The sequence below is a fragment of the Pelodiscus sinensis genome, chromosome 2 (genome assembly GCF_049634645.1).
Source record: "Pelodiscus sinensis isolate JC-2024 chromosome 2, ASM4963464v1, whole genome shotgun sequence".
Classification (NCBI taxonomy): domain Eukaryota; kingdom Metazoa; phylum Chordata; order Testudines; family Trionychidae; genus Pelodiscus; species Pelodiscus sinensis.
Genome location: NC_134712.1, coordinates 167,829,228 through 167,851,586, shown reverse-complemented (window position 1 = coordinate 167,851,586; position 22,359 = coordinate 167,829,228). Strand labels below are relative to the sequence as shown.

The 22,359-nt window shown below is 42.2% G+C and overlaps 1 protein-coding gene and 1 long non-coding RNA gene across 5 annotated transcripts in view; one reads left to right on the top strand and one right to left on the bottom strand.

The window, feature by feature from the left end:
- AMPH (amphiphysin) overlaps positions 1-22,359 on the bottom strand; it is a 182,259-nt gene that overhangs the window by 24,874 nt on the left and 135,026 nt on the right. For both annotated transcript variants that reach the window (XM_006124072.4, XM_006124073.4), the window contains exons 12-17: positions 20,608-20,715; positions 14,880-14,903; positions 11,387-11,410; positions 8,813-8,845; positions 4,243-4,293; positions 1,187-1,324 (exon numbers count right to left, since the gene is read on the bottom strand). In XM_006124072.4, the coding sequence (XP_006124134.2) occupies positions 1,187-1,324; positions 4,243-4,293; positions 8,813-8,845; positions 11,387-11,410; positions 14,880-14,903; positions 20,608-20,715 (378 nt within the window). The remainder of the gene's footprint in view (positions 1-1,186; positions 1,325-4,242; positions 4,294-8,812; positions 8,846-11,386; positions 11,411-14,879; positions 14,904-20,607; positions 20,716-22,359) is intronic.
- The window catches only part of LOC142827268 (uncharacterized), a 154,601-nt gene that overhangs the window by 127,446 nt on the left and 4,796 nt on the right, over positions 1-22,359 (top strand). The window contains exons 3-4 of one of the 3 annotated variants that reach the window (XR_012901874.1): positions 16,993-17,096; positions 19,672-20,813. The exons of 1 other annotated variant lie outside the window; for it this stretch is intronic. This is a non-coding gene — a long non-coding RNA (uncharacterized LOC142827268). One more of the 3 variants, XR_012901876.1, reaches the window with a different exon arrangement.

Below are 22,359 nucleotides of genomic sequence, written 5' to 3'. Positions count from 1 at the left end.
GGGCTAACAGTTGTTTCCCTACCCCCATTCCTTTATTCTAACCTATCAAATTTATTTAGATTAAATGGGAGGCATCTTAGACTCAGGCTTGACAAAATGCCTTGCCTAAAGACCGTCTGTTTCACTGTTTGCCTTCCCACAATGCTGACATGTTATTACTGTGATTTATACCAATTCAAAAGAAAACACAGAGGAGAAGAGCAGAACCACTCAAATTGCAGAGCTTAATGTGTTTGGATGAATTATTGTAAGCTGCTGATTCTGAGCTCACTGTGATAAACATCTGGAGTAAATCCATGCAAACCAAGAAAGAGTTAACCAATGTATATACAATCAGAATGAGTCCCTAAAGACAGTGCAAGACAACATGGGGGGAAGTAAGGACTCACATGTAGCAACATTATGGATACCCAGATTGTGAATCTAATTTCTGTGTAGAGCACGCCCAGGTACTATCCAGGGGCAAATGGTCAGGGTAGGTATGGATGAATATATGGCTTCTGCACGCTCCTCCGCACCAAATAGGCCAGCTATTGGACCCAGATAGTTAGAAAAAATATACTAAACTCTTTTCAGAGCTGCAGTATATTATTTGTACTCCCTGAACAAGAGCAATAAATTATGACTACACAGCACTGAGCCCAACCTCTTAGTTGGTGTCAAGCATTCATGTGCATTTAAGGCTGTATGAATCAAACAGAGCTGACATCAGGATTATTGATCTGACACCACTGAATGAAACCCCAACTCTAGTTACACCTGATTGGCATGCAGTACTAGCCCTTCTTTCCGGTCGAGAGGAATTTCTGCAAAATTTAAGCACCTCATTTTCTGGCTGTGAAGAACGCCTCTTGCATGTGATAAACTACAGTTATTGGCATCTGCAGAGAGACTAGGTGAAACAGCACTTCTAATGTAACAATGACAATATCTGAATCCAGAGTAGTTCAGTTGAATTTCACTCTTAAAATGCCAACCACAGAGGAATGGCATTTTAAGGGTTAAAAGGCTCACACATGACTTTGGGAAAGCCTGTTGTGGCCTTGGAGGCTAGAACGGAAACCAGCCTTAAAAGTAAAGAGGAATAAAAATGGAAAGGATGGCTGAAATGTGGTGGACACATACGCAATGATGAACAAAGAACCAAATAAGACGAAAGCTGGGGCATGAGGTATTGGTCACTCACCACAGCTTCCTCTGCTGGCTCACTAGGCTCAGCAAACTGAGCTTCTTGATCAGGAGCAGCTGCCGCAACAGAGGGAACGGGGGGTTCTTCAGCCTCGGGTTCCAAAGATGGCACTTCTTCGACCTCAGTTTTAGTTAGCTTTTATTTTAAATGGAAAAATCAGTGATGAAGATCATTTGAAATCGGGGAAGGGGAAAACAATTTGTGATTAATACACTCTCCCTCTACTACAGCATTTCTCAGAGTGGTCTGCAGACCCATTCTGAGAAAGCCACTAACTGGCAGTTCTGGTGTGTTTACTTACTGGCTCCATAGCCACGAAGCCTCGTAGCTCCCATTGGCTGAGGTTCACTGTTTGCAGCCAAGAGGAGTCATGGGAAGTGGTGTGACCTGGACTGCTGCTGCTTCCTGAGGCTCTCCTTGGCTGCAAATGGCAAACTACAGCCAATGGGAGACACGAGGCTCCATGGTTGCGGAGCCAGTAAATAAACAAACCCGAGCGGCCTGTTGGAAACTTTCTCAGAGTGGGTCCATGGATCACTTTGAGGAACACTGCTCTAATAGTTAACTCCACACCAGTCACCTATGTGGAATCCATCTTCTGAGCCACGTCACTGTGGCTCAAACTCTGCTGAATTTTAGCATATATTTGTTGTTAGCACATCAAGGAACAAGAGCCCTGCAGTAAAGTGCCCCTCACCCACCCAAAATGATTTCCCCACATATATACTAACTTCCACATTTCATAAGACCGCTTCCAAACTATAATTGTAATAGTGTTTACTCCAAGGGATAAAAATACTTAGGATAGGAGTACTTCTACATAGCAGGAGCTTTATAGGTTGGGATCACTTACACAGAATAACTAGCTCAACCAGTCAAAACAAACTTACTGGATTAGTCCACCATGAACTAATTATTTTGTTTACTGCAAAGCTCAGAAGTTAGTTACTTCAGTCAAGCATCTTCATTCACATTTGACACCACCACACAGTTGGGCGGAAGGGTTCTTGTGATATAAAAGGCAGCATCTGTAAAAGTCTCATGGGGTACATCTACACAGCAGTGTTATTTTGGAATAACTAGCGTTATTCCAAAATAGCATAGTTCACGTGTAAACTACAAGCCTTTATTTTGAAATAATGTTGAGCTGGAGAACTTCTTACTTTGACTCATGGTAACCCTCATTTTACAAGGAGTAAGGGAAGTCAAAGGAAGAGAGTTCTTCCTTCAACATCATGCTGTGTAGACAGCGCCAAAAGCCAAATTAAGCTATTTCAATTTAAGCTATTTCAACTTAAGCTATGCAAATGACATAGTTGAAGTTGCATAGCTTAATTTGACTTTAGCTCTGCTGTGTAGACATACCCTAAGATATAAAAACATTTTCTTTTTCAATACTTTTCAAGTAAAAGCAAGAGGCCTTTATTTATTTTTCACTCATTCCTTAAACAGGCTAACTCCCTTTGCAGTCAATAGGTCTTTACCTAAATAAGGATATCAGGAGTTGGCATAGTATAAAAACATTCATTATAGTATATCACACTGCGGAGTAAATAGCGTGGAGTACATAGTAGATTAATATTAGCTGTATGGTATTTCACAAAGAAGAAATCAGAAACTGGAATGAAAAACACTAGGCATTTCTACCTACTGTTGGCCACTAATGAGTTTCCTGAGGCTTAAGTATAAGTAATTGTAGCTACTTAAGACAATTGCTATAATGCAGATTACATTGATTTTCTTCAAGTTGCTTGCACACAATAGGATTTATCAAGTAATCTTCAGTCTGTTTGCCCTGTTTGAACTGCCGCAAAATAATGCCCAGAGTATACTTACTGAAATACAGTATTTGATTACTCTTCTGGAAATATGTGTATATATACTATATGGAAGCCACCCTAAATAATACTTTCAAACTCTTGCCACTGCCAACTAGCATTTATAGTTTATGTCTCTACTACTACACTGACACTTCACATTTCTGTATCGCCTTTAGCTAAATCAAAACTGCAGTAGAATGTTGGTGAGAACTAACTGTCTACCAGAGCATGATCATATGCACAAACATTTCTAATAAAATGTCTTCATTAATAAAAGTCATAGAATCATAAAATACTATAACTGGAAGGCACCTCGAGAGGTCATCAAGTCTAGTCCCCTGCCCTCACAGCAGGACCAAGCACCATCTAGATCATCCCTGATAGATAACCTGCTCTTAAATATCTCCAATGATGGAGATTTCACAACCCCCCTAGGCAATTTATTCCAGTGTTTAACCACCCTGACAGGTAGGAAGTTTTTCCTAATGTCCAACCTAAACCTCCCTGGCTGCAATTTAAGCCCATTGCTTGTTGTCCTATCATCAGAAGCCAAGAAGAACAATTTTTTCCCCTCCTCTTTGTAATACCCTTTTAGATACTTGAAAACCTCTATTATGTCCTCCCCTCAGTCGTCTTTTCTAAACTAAACAAGCCTAATTCTTTCAGTCTTCCCTCATAGGTCATGCTTTGTAGACCTTTAATCATTTTTGTTGCTCTTCTCTGGACCTTCTCTGGAAAAAGAACGTGTCTGATTAAATATATGAAAAACTACAGATGAAAAGTAACATTTGAAACGTGAAAAAGCTAATGTATTGTTGTAATACAGAATATAAAGTTGGTACTATTTTGGGCCAGCATCTGCTTAGTTAATGCACGGATTGTAGCAGTTACATAAATTAATGTAAATTATGTGCAAATAGGCCATTCCTGTTAAACTATAAAACTAAAATGCTAGAAATTAAACTTGAAATATTTGAAAAACATCCCTTTTTAAGATGCTGGATGCAGAACAATGTTTCTGGTTGTTGTGGGTTTTATTTTGGATTGGTTTGCTTCTGTACAAGAATGTTTGAGTGGGGAAAAGTTCACCACTACAGAGAATCCTTAGGCCAGCCTTGAAGGCAAAGGATACATGATTTAAAAGAAAGAAGCACATCGGTGCAATAGATGCATTTGCAAAAACTCAAAGTTTATAGAACATTTAAAAAAAAAGAAATAGAAGCCAAAACTTACCAAGTTATCGACCATATCCTGATTTGACTGCACTGTGAATAGTGAAGTATCCTAAGGAAGGAAAAAAATATCCAAGAAGGAAGCAAGAAAAAATATTTTAAGCAATCTTGTAGAAGTCTACGAACAGTTTCCTTCTGTAAGGCTTAATGAGGAAAAGCTCTCATTGACTCCAGAGCATTACTTAAGTAAGTTAAGGAGATTCAGATCTGAAACAGATCATTTTAATAAGTTTATTTCAAATGAAGACAATTAAATATATTCTAGTTTTAAAAAATACTATATGGAAGAATTTAAAAAAGTCTATTAGATGTTATCCTGATGAAGGCATAGAAATGTAAATCTAAGTTCACTGTCTCACACAATGCACCTAACTTACAACAGTTCTACTAGGCTATGTCTAGACTACAGAGTTTTTCCGGGATAACAGAGGTATCCAGGAAAAACTGTGCAGCGTCCAGGGAACACATCTGCTCTTCTGACATTTTTTGTGGAAGAGTAGACACACTCTTTCAGAAGCCCTGTATTCCTCATGCCATGAGGGAGAAGGGCTCTTCTGAAAGAGGAGGTTTTTCTAAAATTTGACCCAGTGTAGATGGGCCAAATTTCAGAAAAGCCTCTTCTGACAAAACTATCGGAAAAAGGAACACAAATTGCGGAGTGCAATTTGCATACTTTCTTCCGATAAAAAGTGGCGGTGTAGACATAGCCCTAGAGAGACAAGGTAGATGAGGTAATATCTTTTATTGGACCAGCTGTCAGGCCTGCCAATGGTGGGGGGAGGATTGGGGCAAAGGAGACAGTTGCCCCAGGGCCCAACATTTCAAAGGGGCCTGGAGCTCCCAGCCACCCCTGCAGCTACTTTGGTGGCAGCTGGAGCTCTGGGCAACCCTTGAATTGCCATGGAAGTGTCGGAGAGCTATGCTGGGCACTCTGTGTGGTTCTCAGAACTGGGGGGTGTGATCAGTACTGTGATCTGGGGGGGCACTAAAGACTGACTGCCCTCAGTCTCACCCCTTCCATGCAAGGCTCCACCCCATTAGGAGTGCAGTGCGCTCCCACACCTTGCCCCTGGACCCACGGTGGCTGATGGGCCCACTGCCAGCTGCTATTGTTGAGAGAGAGAGAAATCTTCAGGCCACTCATAGCTTCTCTTCCTGCCTGTGACTCCCAGTGTCCCAGCAAAATACAAGATGGAGCAGAATGTTTAGCATAAGTAGTTAGCACATATTGTAAGGGACTATTCAAAGTAGAGGGATGTGAGTCTATGATATGCCTGCTATAAATCACCTTTGTATTCTCCTGATTCTGGGCTGCACTGAGGCCTGGGAAGCTATGAATGGGCAAAATTATGGCAGCCTGTCCCCAGCTGTTCAGAGACAGCACTGTTCAGAATCTCCATAATCCTGTGCTATGGGCCTGCCTATTCCCAGGCATGTCTCAGCACATCTCCTGTATATCAGGATTTATTAGAGAGTCCTTAGAAGACAACTTGAAACTGTTTTCCTGAGCTTCCACACTGAAGTTTCCTCTTGGCTGGACCTGGGTTTCTTAGGGCCTCCTTTTACATGGCTCTGGCTCTTTTCTACATTGTAAGGTGGCTGGAGTAGGGATGAGAATTGCACTCTCAGAACCTAATTTTGACTTCCCATTTACCCTAGTGACATGCTCTATTTTTATTCACTAGAAGAAGACTTGTGCAAAATGATTGGCTGTTGTCAGCCCACAGTTTATGTTCAATTTTATATGTCATGTTGCATGATTGTTTCAAAACCCATGAAGACATTTTAAAAAATTGAAAGGAAACTACAAAAAAAAAAAAGGAATTTAAACAAATGAAACTACCTTCAGACAGTTAAAATCTGCTTATCTAAATGAGATAGGGGATATAAAAGCAAGTTGGACAGATTTTTTTTACACATTAGTATGGAATTTTGTTACATGTATTGAACGTTTCTGTTTTCACATAACAGACTTGGATAACTAAAGTTTGGCTAACTCTACAAAGGTTAACTAAACACTACCTGGTATTCTAACTTCCTGTGGAAAATTATAGTATAAAACAAATATTGGGCTTTTTTTTACAATTTGAGTTCCTTGGATGCAATAAATTTACATTTGTTAAATGTTTATTATAAAAACCCAAATTTCCCTCTGTTTCTCTCTGGAAGATATTATCAACTATACTGTACAGCTGTTCAAAAAAAGATTAGTATATTTTGTGAAACATTTTCAAAGAATGGATTTTTAATTTCATTTTAGAATCTTCACGCACTTTTGTGATGAAAGTTTTAGAATTTTTTTATTATTAAAAAAAATTTAAATAACCCTCCTCCCTATTCTCCTCTCTATCTTTCCCCAATCCTTTTCCAGTGGAGAAAAGTTTAAAAGGGAGGTAAAGTAGGGTCTTTTATATTTTATCTAACTTTTTTTTTATTACATTGTGCACTTTTCCTTTTGAGAAAAAAGAGAAAAGAATACAAAGGTGAGGAAAAAGTGGGATTTTTTTCCCTTGAGCAATGAAGTTCAAATTTTTACCAATTAAGAACAAAAGCAAAAAACTTAGAAAAAATTTCAATTGGAATTTTTACTGACATTGAAATTTATTTAAAAAATGCCCATGGCTTTTCGAAACAGCATCTTCAACATTTTTTTAAAAATCAAAACATTCTGACTAGCTCCGCTTGGTTGTTTTATAAGTACTATGTATTCAGTATCTTTTATGTTTGCTATATATTTCAACAAGACCATTGTCTGACCAACGCTCATTTGAAAATCTTAGTGTCAATTTAAAATCCACACGTAATGAGGCAGCATTTTAAGAATTGGCATGCATTTCTGTGCTTGTAATTATTTGCTCTAGTCAGTTTTATCCCTTTTAAGTTTTTTTCTGCACCCATCACCAAGTTATCTTAGCAGGTAAAGATGCAGAGATGTCCCTATGATGTTATCTGTCCCACCGTATAATTATGGAAACAAATAGTATCTACAAGTTGCAAGTGCAAAGGTAGAAGACGGATTTAAAAAATATGGTTCATTATATGCAGTCACATGATTTACAAAATAATGAGGATAAATTCTGGTCCCGCTGAATTCAATGATACCTTTGATTTATTTTACAGATTTGGTTCTGTAAGAAATTAAGGGTAAGATTTTCTTCCCCATTCCAAACCCCTGTACTGGGCAAAATGGTGCTAGGAGTTAGAAGCTCATGTACCTTCTGAGAACTCCATCACAAGATTTAGGATAAGGTCGGTGAGTGTGGACAAAGTGTCAGGGGCTTGGCCACAGCACTGCAGAGATACCGAGCAGCATGCCCAGAAGGTACCCCAGCGGGACTGCTGAATCTTACATATGACCAAGGGCTGCCTAAGTTATGCTGGGGGCCCTGGCGCAGCCTAAGATTGTGAGGCATGCAAAAATCATTTAAAGTGCTTTTCCCCACCCTAACCCATTTGTTGCACCCCTTAGAGCAGGAGTGGGGAACCTATGGCTTGCCTGAATCTGGCCCCCAAGGCTTGTGGCTCCCCCTCACCACTAGGGAGCCTGTGCTGACACTCCAGCTCCTTGCTGTCCCCCTGTGGGGCTGGAGCACACACAATCTATTAACCTGGGCCCTACTAGGCTCTGCTCTGTGAGGGAACTGTTTCTCTCTTTCGGGCCATGTCAGTAAGGATTTGGGGGGGTGGCTTTTTTTTTTTTTTTTTGGCTTCTCATTTGATTCCCCGATTGATTTTTCTGTGGGTCAGTGGCCTCCAACCCAAGGAAGGACCCAGTTCTGCCTTAGAGACTCAGCATATACCCTTGTAAATTCTATGGCTTACAATTAGTCTAAAACTTAACTTCTTCACTGAGAGTGAGATTTAAAAAAAAAGAAGATAAAAGACAAAAAGTCAGGATAAGAATATGAATTTTCGCTTTTAACATTTTGGTATCTGAGTAAAATTAGCTTCCGAAAATTCAACTAGAAATCTAAAACACAGTTGCTTCATGGGTAAAACTTTGGCCCCACAAAAGTGGAGGGAGTTTGGCATTGACTTCCATGGAGCCAAGATATCCCCTGAAATATTGGCACCATATCAGTGACATTTAGGATGGTCAGGTAGCAAGTCGTAATCATCCAGGATGGTGATAGGAAGGGTGTGCATGACAAGCACCTGTATAAAAACAAAGCCCAGACTATTGGGACAATCCTTATAAAATTAGGACATCTGGTCACTCTAATGACATTGGGTATGTCTACACTGTAGGCCTGGGTTGTGACTGCAGCTTGTACAGACATACTGAAACTTGTCTGATGCAAACTGGACAATTCCACTCAAAAGCCTGAGTAATTACTCATGGGACTAGCCTATGAGGAAATCCATCTTGGAACACTTTGGTATCCAAGCTAACTAATTAAAGCTATCCACATGAATATGCCCACTATGTACAACATTTGGGGTCTGGAAGAGGTAACTCGTGATGTGGTATTGTCATCTTCTCTTGATGCTTCTGGCAGAGGACACATCAGGGCTGACCTGATCCATTCTCAACTGCACAGAAATAGCTCTCAGACGTTTTTATTTCTTACCTGCGTGAATCCATTAAATGTGCTGCTGGATGCCTAATAGAAGTGAAGAGCAGAACAAATAATTATCATTAGTTTATTAACTCAGTGTTATTTATTAACAAATTTAACAAATGCCAAAAAATACACCAAAAATAAAATACAATGAAAAGATGAAGGGCAAGACAGTTAATGAGAGAAGTTACTTAATAACTCTTTAACAGACTACAAGAAGGCAGAATGATAGATCTTAGGATTTTGAAAAGACTGTAGGTGTATATTTAAAAAAAATCATAAAATGCAAAAGGGGCCTTGATGGTTTACAGCTGCACCACATGTTGGACAGTTGCATGAGAAATTTTCAACAAGATTAGCAAAGGTTCAGAAGAGGCAGGGGAGGACATGTAAACAGACTGTTTATAAAACACAGGGTTAAGTACAACCTAAGGAACTCTTTTTCTAGACTATGCTACACACTGGGGTAGGTACCTCTTCTTTATCAGCCTCAATTTCCTGGTACAACAATCCATATCTCCGATTAGCAATTTCATCTTCAGATAAATCTGAGTTGTTGGTCTCATAGTCTTTGGGACTAGTTGAACTCTCGGTGCTAGCATTTCTGGAATTTCCCACTTGAAACAGAACCAAGGGCCTAGCTATTTCCTTGCTTGGTGCAGGATTGCTAATGCTTGCCTGCTCCCCAGATGTGCCTTGTTTTAAAGATACCTCCTGATTTTTATTGCTTGTGGTTACACCCATATCTCCCCAGCTACTATCTATACCTCCTAAGTCTTGGGTAGACCATTTATCACTAAAGCTTGGCCAGGTGTTTTCCATATTACTTTCCTCTGAGTCTTGTTGCTTAGGGGGAAAGGGCCAGCTATCAAATCCATTTGGTTGGCCATCTGTCAGACTAGAAAACCCCCAGGGATCATTATTAACGGTTGGATCCCAGTTTGCCAGCCAGGGATCTGTTTCCAAGGCTCCTCCAGGGACACTAATGTTACAACTATGGTCTTCGGTCACTGTAGGTGTTGCCCTAACTATCAATTTATCTTCCACATTATCTAAACAAGAATGACTGCACTTTGCATTAGCTTTGTCAGCTGACTCAAGCTGCAGTGCCAATTCTTTTTCAAAGGGTATAAAGGCAGCTTGACACTCAGCAGCAGCACTACCATTTGAGAGGGCGCCGAAGCTATTGTCTTCTGTTTCTTTAACAGACTCTTCTGCACTGAATAATTCCGCATCGCACAGAACTTTCCCAACAACTGCAGTGTCCTTCTCAGAGTGCTCTGTAACATCTAGGACTCTATGTCCCGTAACATTTATGCCCTCCATGGCTGTACTGCCTCCAATAACACTGCCAGCAGGATCTAAGTCATCCAAACACTCTGTTTCATGGACACAATTCCAAATATCTAAGACATTCTCAGGTTCAGTATCAGCACATCCTACATGTTTACATGTGTTCATTGCTATGTTGGCCTCATCTTCCAGCCCTGCACTCAGACTTCCAGGAACACCTCCATCTATCTCTTGAATGACATTAACACCTTTAAATTTTATTTGCCCATGGTTTTCTGGACCAGTTTCCTCAAGGTAATTGTCAACATTTAGCTCAGTTTGCTCGTTATTATATTCTGACTCCCATACAGTTTCTATCTCATTGTTTTCTAGGATCTGATGGTCTTGTTCTGCTAAGCCCTTATGAGGTTCTACTTCACTGTGTTCTTTATTTTCATAATCTGTCTCTTCAAACTCCTTTGTATGCTTTATCTCCTTGAAGTTAACAGCTCTGGTCTCTACCTTTTCACATGGCTCCACACCTGCCCACATAGACTCTTCTTCCTTCTGCTTCTTCCCCGCTGCCTTTTCCACATCACTTGGGGAGTCATCCAATAAGCTATCAGTTCCCATGACCGGCATCTCACAACTGGATTCATTCACAAAAGGCTGATTGGTCTCCAAATCTTCCCATGGGATGCTTCTAGCATCTGAATGTGCCTTCAGTGAAGTCCTCTGATTTCCATCTACAGAAGAGGACCCTGGTGCATGATCCTCCTGCTCACCTACAGCAGACCAAACACTAACAGACAATGTACCAGTGGATTCTCTTGAGGTTTGCTCTGCCTCGGGCAAAGAGCCACCTGCAGTGATCTCCTGGCTGACACTGGCTGTGCTAAGTTCTAGGCCCCAGCTGAGTGAACCTAGATCAGAATGGGATCTGTTAATATCTTCTGTTGACCCATTGTTTGGGGGTTCCTCCATGACCAGGTTACACAGGGAAAGACTTTTTGAAGAGTCAGGCTTTAGGCAGACAGAAAAGCAAAGAAAAGAACAAGATGAAAAAAAGATAACGGTGGACTTGATAAGAAAACACAACATTGATATTTTTATATAGTAATTTTAGTTTAAAGATAAAGAATGCAAAATGACTAAATTATACTGTTTAAGGAAAAGTTATGTGGTTTGCAGTATTTGAACACAATAGCTAGAAATCTAGAGAATGGTATTGAAAGGCAAAAGAGAGAACTATATTACACCACACTAATTAAGCCATGAGTCTCAAAACAGAGTTTTAGGAGGTTTACTTACCGGCTGCACCAGTTCACTGCTTGTCTGTTTGGAAGAAAACCATATAAATAAACAAATGTCATATTAAACCCCGTGATTTATCTAAACTAGTGGTTTCTTTTCAGTGCCATATGGATTACCAGTGGTTATGGAGCTGGCAGGAGCAGCTCAAAGCTGGCTGATCACAATGATGCTGGCTCTTCTCCATCTTTTGAGCTGCTAACTCACACTAAAAGTAGCTAAACATATATTAAATAGTTCCCTGATGATGTTCCATGCAAGTCGTTTCGGTGCTTGGAACTTATTAATAACAAGGAACTTATTGAAACACCAGAAAAAAGGGAGATTGCTTTGTCTGATCATGAATAGGACGGGAAGTGATTCAAAAGATAATAGGCCTAGTCTATGCAGTGCAGTTACAGCCATGTTGGTTTAAAAATACTGGAGAGACACAGTAATACTAGAGAGATCAATAATGGGTCTAATGTCATTTACATTAACTTCCTTTAGACAACTCTGGCAGGGGACTTACTGTAAATACAGGTCGAACCTCCCTTGTCCGGCATCCTCAGGACCTGAACCACAGAATTTGCCAGACCAGGGGAGGTCAAGGCTCCCTACCCAGATGTAGGGTTCTGCTCCCAGCTCGGGCGGCACTCTATACCGCCTGCCCTGCTGTGTCTAGCCACCCCTGCCCACACACTGCACCAGCTCCAGACAAGGGCCACCCTGCTGACTCCAGACCTGGCTGGGGCTGTGAGCCCCACAGTGCCAGGCTGGGCTGCATACCTAGGCGCTGGCGCTGTTGACTCCAGCACTGGCCAGGGCTGTGCTTCCCACCACCCACCCTGGCCAGAACGGTGCTCCTGGCTACCAGCCCTGCTGCCTCCAGCCCCAACTGGGGCTGCACCTCCCTATGCCATGCCAGCCCCTACAGGGTCTACACTACCCAACATCAGCTCAGCCCAGGATGCGCTTCTGAATCTGGCCATCTGGGTCTCTCTGGTCCTGCCAGATCACAGATGTTGCTGGACCAGAGAGTCCCGGATTTTAGAGGTTCAACCTGTAGGTCCGATTCTCTTTTGCCATCCACTTTGCAATGACATCAGTGCCAAATGGGTGTAAAATGCTGAAAAATTAAAATGCCTACAAATTAAAGTGCTATCTATTTAAAAATCACTTTACACTGGTACAAGAGACTACTCAAAGTGCAGGGCAAAGGTGAATCTGATTCAATCTGCCTGTTAAGAGGAAGTTCACAATATAATACAGCTTGTGAAACTTCCAATCCAAACTATTTAACAGTGATGCCTTTGACAAGCTTGTTACTTGTTTTTATAAGAGCAGAGGGAATTGGAATGAGCTATAACAAAGAAAAATATTGACAAGCTACAAAAGAAAAATGTGAGGCCAGCAAACTTACACAAAACATCCACTATTCATTTAATGTTATGACTTCAAGATGTTCTCAAAACATTTACACTAGCTTTGAAATTATTATTTTTTTTAATTCTAACTAAAATATATAGATTAAATCTTATTTTTTATTCTGGACTCTGTTTAATCCTCCCTAAGAAGCAGAGATGAGCATTACACTTGCTACCTGTTTTGCTACTTAAGGCCTTGAGTCAACAGAAAAGATCCACAGATTTCTGTGCTACTTAAGCCTGTACAAGGAAACAGATTAGAGTTCTTTGGCGCCTCAGGACGTGTAGGCAGCTATCACTTTGACACAAAGCTGGAAGAAAGCTCATGAAAATAAGCTGTCGTCTTTCTGCACAGCACTGATTTAGCAGCAGGAGATGGGAGAAAGAGCAGTTGTACATTCTACAGTAGTAGCTGCTTCTCTACATGAGAGCAGCTTATGCTATGTTCACTCTTACTTTTAAAATTTAAAGTTCCATTCTCTTTCTGAATTTTGAAAAATACAAAAGTAGATGAAATTACGTTAAAAGGAAATACAATCCGAGAAATCTGAAAACAGGTGACCAGTAGCATCCATAACCACCTTCCAATAGCTATTAAGTATGTGAGAATAAAAGCAGAAAATAGCTGTACTCAGGTTAACCAAGTGAACCTGGATTGGAACAATTCCTTAACAGAAATACCTCTTTTGCAGTAGCACTGCCACTTCTGTTCTGTAAGACTCTCCTTCCCTTCATATAGAATTGCCTTCCACCTCTGTGTCCAGCTCTCCTATTTCTGTCCCCAGAGCTCCCAAACCCTGTTTGGTTTCCCTGCTTGCTTATAAACCACCCTTGAAGGTTTTGCATGTTGCTCCTGAAGCAGTGAACATGAGGCAAAACTTTCTGGGCCAGGCCTGCTAATGGGGATGGGGAAGGAAGGGCACAACAGAGGAAACTGCTCCAAAGCCTGGTGATACAAAAGCACCTGGAGCTCCTGCCTGCTGCCACTGCTGCTCCAGGCCAGTTGCAGGCATTTTCTGAATGGCTTACCTCAGCCCGCCCCACCCCTTCAGACACTAGATGAGGTTCTAGACCATTTGATTTACATGGGTTGGGTGAGGAGGAATTGTATCTCCTGATAATGAGACACCTGTTCAGCAGCTAATGAAGGGTTTAGAGAGAAGGTTCACTTTATATCATTTAAATCCAGGAGTTAATTTCATCCCAAGAGGGAAACAATTCCACCTCCCCAATGTGATCATAAATAGGCAGCTGAGAACACCCCTAGCCTCTTACCAAATCAGGCTGTCTATATCCTCATTGAAAGCTTATTGACCTCCGGAGGGTTAAGATCAGATCCCTACGGTAAAGCTCTCTCACCAGAATTATTGCTTTGAATCATACTGTTTTACACATGTAGGCATTTAGATAGGGGTAAGTGTTAAATTGGCTGTCAATCAAGAACAGTCAAACCTTCTTTATACATGATGGAAACTCTCAAAGGGACTCAGATGTAACATTCCCTAATGGCCTTATACAGTATTGTGATGGGATGAGCAACAGCTCTTGAGGATGGAGTGGTGGCTGTGCCAATGGCATAAAGGTACATTATTAAAATAGGATTGTGGTGGCTTAATTCACTTCTGGGGTTATTACTGGACTCTGGCTGAAGATTCTTCTAAAACTAAACCCCAGAGAGATTTGTTATATAGGAGCTAGACAATAAAGGTCATACACTCTTAATGTAGTGCAATTTGTTGTTTGCACTAATAAGAAAAATAAATAACTTTGAATTACCTTGGTAAAAATGGCTTTATTGGACCTTGAATCACCAGCATGGCAATTTTAAAGCCAAAAAATGCCATAAGTGGCAAAATCCTATTAACCAGATTGACTAAAGCTGTTTGCTTTTTGTTGTCCAAATAATAAAAACATTTTTCTGTTTGTTCCTAAGAATGTTAGGTGGGCTTCACATACTGTAAAATATTTTGGCATTCTCTGCAAATGTTTCATTTTGCCTTATGTGAAAATGATTACAAATCCTCTAGAGTGCTACAGGTTCAGAGGCACGAAAACATCTCAGTACACAATATACATTTCAATCTTACCGTCCATAAATCCCAGGGTAATGTCTGGAAAAGGAGAAAAAATATATTGGTGAAAATACTGTTTGTACACTGTGTGTTAGAACTTATTTATGTAGTGCTGTAACTATACACAGTGTTTAAGCACAGTCTTAGTGTATTTTTTAAGGCTGGGGAAGGGCAAAGGGAGGGTTGTGATAGTTTCTACTACAACCAAACTGCACTTCTCCAGTGAGATCACACCCCTATGCATATGATTAGCATACAAGAACTTCAGATAGGGAAGATAGATCCACCAATGTTTATTAGTCAGGATGGACAGGAATGCAACAGCATGCTCTTAGTGTTCCCAGCCTTTATATGCCAGAAGCTTAAATGGAAGACAGGGGATGGATCACTTGATGATTGCCTGTTCTGTTCATTCCTTCGAAGCACCTGGCAATAATCATTATGGCCATTCTTGTTTTCAGGTCTCTCCAGCCCTCTGTTGCTACAGAAACGAAGGCTAGCTGCTTGGCTCATCATCATAGTAATCAATAAATAAATGAGTTTGCAAGAGACAATTGCTCTTATAAACCAGAAGTCTGGCTTACCAGTCACCGGGGGGGTCTTGTGACAATTCCTGTGCAAGGTAGGGAGGTACCGTTTTATTTTACAAACGCAGACAAAAGCAAAAAAGATTGTGCCTTGACCAATGCAATGAGAGGACTATGGTTAGAACCAGGATAAAGGAATCCCTTGCTCTCAATCCCTCACTCAGCACACTAGATTTTCATACCTCTGAATCTATTAAAATATCCCTTTCTGTGGACAGAGGTCACAGAAGTTAGCATCTTATCAGAAGAAGGGCCAATCTAGCTGTACGGCCACAACAAGGAGAATGCTTGTAGTGATTTTAGCAATGTCAGAGGCAGGGGTATCTCTGCCTCACACAGCTATTAAAGTATCAAGATTTCATTCAAAAATCAAGGGACATGGATAATCTTGTGTGGCTGTTGTAGGGACCCAGGGAAAAACTTACCCCTCTAGGTGAAATCAAGTGGCAACTTTTAAACCCTCAGAATTGGTTTGTATTTGTTTACACTCTGAGCCGTCTCGCCATGAGCAAAAGGGACAGAGATGGATGGACAGACCAATGGATACATGAAAGCTAAATTCAGTCCTGATATTAATAATCCCCCATCTCAGAATGGTCTTCATTGGTCAAAAGGGGCAGCTGGGATACCTTAAAAACTAATGCTCCAAAGTGGTTACAAAATAAAAGCACAACTACAAAAAAAAATCAAAAACTGTTTGGAGAACTGCTACTAAATATTTTCCTAACTTTGAGGATGGAGCATATTGCATTTGCCTTCCTGTCTTGCTAAATGACTGCACCCTCAATGTAATGAATGCCTGAAGCATGTAGTATGCTGCTTATGTAATAAACTACTCCAATTTTTCACGACTACAAACCCCTTTTCGTAAATCAAAACAATTACTGCGGATGAACATCATCCAGTTCTCAATTAGTTTATTCCCAAGTAATTATTTCTTTCATGGGTATATCCAAATTGATATTCATCTGCATGCATCTTAATAGTCTATTAGTTATATATCAATACTTTCCTGAAAAGTTATGGATCCAATTCTGCAACTCAAGGAAATGATCGTATTTATTCACATTAAAAGTCCCAGTGTGAATGAGAGGTAATTGTAAAGTCCAAGATGGAGGGTTGCATCCCAGGTTGATGTCTGTCATTACTACTACAACTAAGGCTCTGCTACATTTCCACTGGCAACCCTACTCTGAGTTGTGGCTTTTTTGCTACTGGATAAGAGTGGCGTTTGGGGGGAAAATGCCTCCTTTTCTCTCTCCTCCCTCACAGCCTAGTAATCTTCCCCAATCCTGAAAGCTCCATGGTGTGAAGGAAATACAACTCTGGCATGAAAGGAGAACTATTTCTCCCAATTCTACTGTTTAAAAAAAAAACACAAAACAAAAAAAATTCACAATGCTGGTCTTTCTTAGGCTGATGGAGATGTCTTTAAACACACTTCAATAGCACTAACTTGACTGTGCAGTTGCAAAATGCCAGCAACCAAAATTATTTAAAGCAATATTAACCCTAAGGGATGTTATTTCATTCCCATACAGGTGGCCCCTATGGAAAAGGTGGATTTAAGATGTGGATGGTATAGAGATTTGACATCTGAGGCATGACTGCATGCTCTGGGAGACCGGATAGCAGCAGGACTCAGGTGAAGATCAGAATGTTCCTCTGGGTGAGCTTAGTAGCTAGGGGGTGATTGAGACTAGGTCCTTGTGAGGTGCATGTGTCATAATTAATGGAGAGAGAAGAGACAGAGGCTGGTCTGTGAGTGTGGTGGGAGGAGAGGATATTACTGCTGGCAGACTGGGGGAGTCAGAGGGAAAATAGTCCAGGCATTTGTGGATTGAGGGCCACAGAGCCAGAAACGAGGGCAGACGGGCACTTTTCAGAGTCTGTTTGCAGTGGTGGGGGACTTAAATGGCAGGTAGGGAAGAAATTTGGGAGCCACTGCACAGAAGACTGTGCTTACCTTCAGTACACTGCCTCAGTGCAGTTTAGTGAGAGGAAAAAAGAATCACAACACCCCCTGATAGTCTAGCACAGCAGTTCTCAACTGGGGATCCACAAGCCCTTTCAAGGGAGCTGTGGGGCCCCAGGGTGGAAATCCAGACCCAGAGCCCTAACACCCCTCTATGGGGCTGATATCAGGATGCACAGGGTTGAAGGCCCAATCCATGGTGCCCCCTGCATGGTGGAAGCTGAGGGGTGCAGGACTGAAGCCCTCATCTACAGCACCCCCCAGGGGGCTGATGCCCATGCAGGACAGAATTTGGAGCCCCAAGTCCTGGTGTTCCCTATGGGGCAGAGACCCAGGCCCACTGGCACAGTTAGGGACATGGAGGGTATTGCCCCCAACCCCTGAACTGCAGTGCAAGAGCATGGCATTCCCAGGGGCAGCTCAACACTCCCCCTAACCCTTCCCCCCCCCCATTACCCCATCTCATCTCTCTGCCCTCTTGCCAGGTTGGAGGTGGGAAGCTGGAGCCAGGCAGTGCGGGGCAGCTGCTGCTTGGGCTAGTGCCATTGACCAGGCAGTGGCAAAGTTCCCTCATCTCCTAGTTGAGTGCGTCTCAGCTCCCTGCCCTCTTTGCTCCCACCAAGGCAGCTGATGAAAGTTGTCCGGGTGGAGACACCTGGCTCCATGGCTAGAAAACCCCTCTGACAACAGGGACCCCAGGAGAGCCCTCCTAGACACAGCCCCTAGTGCCCCTCTCCCTATAAAGCTGAGCTGCCCCTTGCCCGCATGCAGCCCCTACCAGTCCTGTCAACAGGGGGAGGACATAGGGGGCAGTTGTCCTGGGACCTGGTGATTCAAAGGGCTCTGGGGTTCCCAGCCACCACTGCTGCAATTGCAGCAGTAGTGACAGCCAGAGCACTGGGCCCTTTAAATTGCCACTGGACTGTCGTACACTCTGGGTGCTCTAAGACCTCGGTGGGGCGGCATGGTGTGCTCCAGGCAGCATGGAGTGCTGGCTGCTCCCATCCCCTCCCCTGCTCCCCTTCTGGGAGTACACAGCCAGTCCTCTCCCAACCCCACACACCTTGCCCAGGGACTGGTGGAGGCTATCAGAGCCCCTGGCTGCTAGTATGTCTCTCCCTATGCCCTGAAATACTTCCTCCCTATACCCTAAGCTATCCCTTCTGTGCACCCAGCCCCAGCTACCTCCCTCCCAGCACCCGGAGCTATCCTTTCCCTACACCCAAAACTACTCCCTAGTCCATACATAGCCTCGGGCCTGCCATGTCTGCACTTAGCCCCTAGTTACTTCCTCCGGGCACCCTAAACGGTTTTCAAATTTGTTGAACTAAGCCCCCCATCTTTGAGTTATAATTTTTGTATGCAGCCACCCACCAATCCAGACAGGGTGGGTGTCCTGCAAAGGTGAGTAGGGGTGGAGGCAGCGTTCCCTCCCTTAACCCTATCATGCAGAGGTGGCTTAAACCCGACTGGCCTCTGCTCCTCCCAAATAGAAGCCAAACTATGCCTATGCCCAAAGCCCCTGACCTGAGTCCTCCCTCCTCCTGCTGGGCCTGGAGTTTTTATAGCATGTTGAGAGGGGCCCCAGAGAGAAAAAAAAGTTGAAAACCCCTGGTCTAGCAGATAAGAGGCTGGAGTAAAACCAACATAAGCTCAGAAAGTGCTGAGGCTGGAACTCCATCTTTAGCTACCCCTCCCCTTGGTAGTATTATAGGGCTCTCCAAATACTGAGATCACAGACTTCATCCTGACTATGTTTTCACAGTAAATGACTCAGTCACATCTAGTCAGAATAGTGGATTGTAATTCTCAAGGATATCCTCCCTCAGTAGGGAGGCACAGAGCTATGTCTCACTCACACAAAGATAATCCCTTTCTGTATGTTTTGGGGGGAGGGAGGAAGTAGTTGGTAAATGCCTCCTATGCACCTACTTGGGAATACACAGAGAATATAAATAGTCTCTGTTCAATGGTTTTCTATATTTCATGTAGGCAAATATTTCTATCCACTGCAAAAATAAAAACCTACTGCAATTAGTACATTATGCAGTCAGAGCTCAAATGCTCTTATGAAAATTTCATATTTTGTGTTTAATTCTCCCACTTCTCTAATCAAGTTAAGGATTATTAAGTAAGGAGCTGAAAGGGCAGAGCTAGCAGAGTCAAAGCTGGTATTTTCTGTTAACACTGAATGCAGAAATCTAAATTCCAATGATTTCTTTTTTTTTTCTTTTTTTTTTTACAGATAGGGGAATTAAAAAACAAGTAGGAGGTGGCATAGCACCACAACTACTAAGCTTTCTGCAAACACTGGGACAATTGGAATAAAAACCCTGTCTTGAAATCTGGAGAGCGGATATTGTGATTTTTTTTGTTCCCATGTGTATAATTGGAAATTATCACAGATCTATTACATAACCAGGCATTCTCACCAAATAAATTAATTCACAAAGATCAGCAGGAGAACCTGGATTATCTCAACCAGCTGGCTTCTTGTCCTCTCACTTTCTACCACCCTTGAGCTCCTCACCGGTTAATTTAGACTATCTATAAACACTTTAAACCATGTCAGGCCAGAATCACACTGAAACTTATGTGCATTGTTAGCAGAATGTAAACATAGTTTATCTGCCTGCTATACAGAGACAGGTCCTTGCTGCCCAGAGAAACTTTTTCCACCTTGGATATTTAGAAAAGATTCTATTCGCATTAGTTAGTAGATAGGAGGTTAACATTGCAACTTCACTAGGTCAAGCAAGCAGAAAGCTAGCAACTCCCATATTACCTAAAACTTTGATGAGGGAAACTACTACCTTCAGTCAACATGGCATAGATTGTTATATAGTATAGAATAATTTTTCACTATATTATCTCACAGGACCATTTTCTTTTCTTTTTCTTGTAGTCATAACTAAAACAGATGTATGAAAAAGAAAGCCAATCAGTTCATATTCTGTACTTAGTTCAGGAACTCTATCATAGCAAAGTGACAGTATGTGGACCCTTTAAGACTGAGCATCTTGTGAGCAACAGAGAGTCAAGGTTGGATTAAAAAAAACTGGTAGGCTTGGCAAGGTTACAATTTTTCTCAATTACTCTATGGAAAATCCATCATTCATTAATTCATGAGCAAAATTCAGCATGTTCTATTCCTGCATAAATACCTCTTACAAAGAAATACCTGAGAGATGGGTGAATGGGTTATTCCTGTTGATACCACTTCTGGTTTGAAAGGATCAAAGTCCAGATCTAGCAAACATTCCTCTTTCTTAGCTTCAGGAACTTCATTCTGTTAGAGGAGAGATGCTCACTTTAAACTCATACAAAAACCACACTGTACAAGGAAAATATGAAGGTTTCGCATATACCTGCAACCAGACGTGGGAGGTGAGTGATTTCTCTAAAGACTTCAGAGAATTCTCCATAGAATTCAAGATCCATGACTACCAGCCGTGATAAAGCTACAGTGTAAGAATTTTTTAAAAACCCAAAGGAGTTAGATGCCACAGTGCAAATTCTAGTCACAGTGCTCAATTGTTTGTGAAAAGTTAATATAGAAGGATAATGAATATGTGCAAATCAAATTTCACTCTAATAAATGTCTGTGACTTCAAACTGTAGAGTCATACCCATCCATCCCTGCTTAAATCTTAATACATCAACTTGTCCATAATTCTGCATTAACTACAGTAGATCTCTTCTAATTTGCAGTTCATAAATTATCAAGTAAGAGCCTGATCCAAAACTCAATGGAATTCATACAAACTTCCTTATGATGCCCAGGCTTTCAATCAGGCTCTCTCTGAATGAATGTGAAAAAAATATATTTAGAACACTGCATCAGAAAATGCTTCTTTCCAGTAATTTCACAGTTACAATTTAGATTTAATTATTTCTGATAAATACCTTAGTTTTTAGAATGGGATCTCACTAGAGCATTTGGTTATTCCATTTTGGCAGAATAGTAGGGAGACACACTTCTGGGTTTTTTATAGATGAATTACGGAATATGCAGGTTGTGAGACTCTGCTATATTATTTTTAAAGGAATTCAAGTTAGCTGCACCACTGTGGTGAATGATAAAATACTACAGGTACAAATAAACTCTTTCCTGCTTACTAGTAGCCGAAACAGACAGGTCCAGAGTTTTAAAATTATTCCAGGTGAAAAAACTGTACAGGCAGTCCCCGGGTTAAGTACAAGATAGGGACTGTAGGTTTGTTCTTAAGTTGAATCTGTATGTAAGTCGGAACTGGCGTCCAGATTCAGACACTGCTGAAACTGACCACCAGTTCTGACTTACATACAGAATCAACTTAAGAACCCCAGGCGTCCCCAAGTCAGCTGCTGCTGAAACTGATCAGCAGCTGATTCCAGGAAGCCTGGGGCAGAGCAACTCTGCCTCGGGCTTCCTGTAGTCAGCGCTGGTCAGTTTCAGCAGAAGCTGACTTGGGGACGCCTGGGGCAGAGCAGCTGGGGTGCTACTGGACCAACCCAGCAGCACCCCATCTGCTCTGCCCCAGACGTCCTGATTCAGCCGCTGCTGAAACTGACCAGCAGCGGCTGAATCAGGACCTGGGGCAGAGCAGCTGGGGTGCTGCCGGGTTGGTCCAGTAGTGCCCACGGGCGCTGCAGGACCAATCGGCAGCGCCCCAGCTGCTCTGCCCCAGAGTCCAAAACAAAAGCCTGGTCTGCTGGGGGGGGGGAGCACACTAGCTGCGCTCCCCCCCCCAGCAGACCAGGGACACGGGGAGCAGAGCCGCAGCGGCAGCGGGGTGCCGCGCCTCTGAGGCTTTGCTCTGGCAAAGCCTCAGAGGCAGGGACCCCGCCACGGCTGCGGCTTCAATCTGGGTGCCTGTGGTCTGCTGGGGACCTGTGGTGCTTCAGTCAAAGCGGCAGCAGCGGCGGTTCCCCGCGCCTCTGAGGCTTTGCT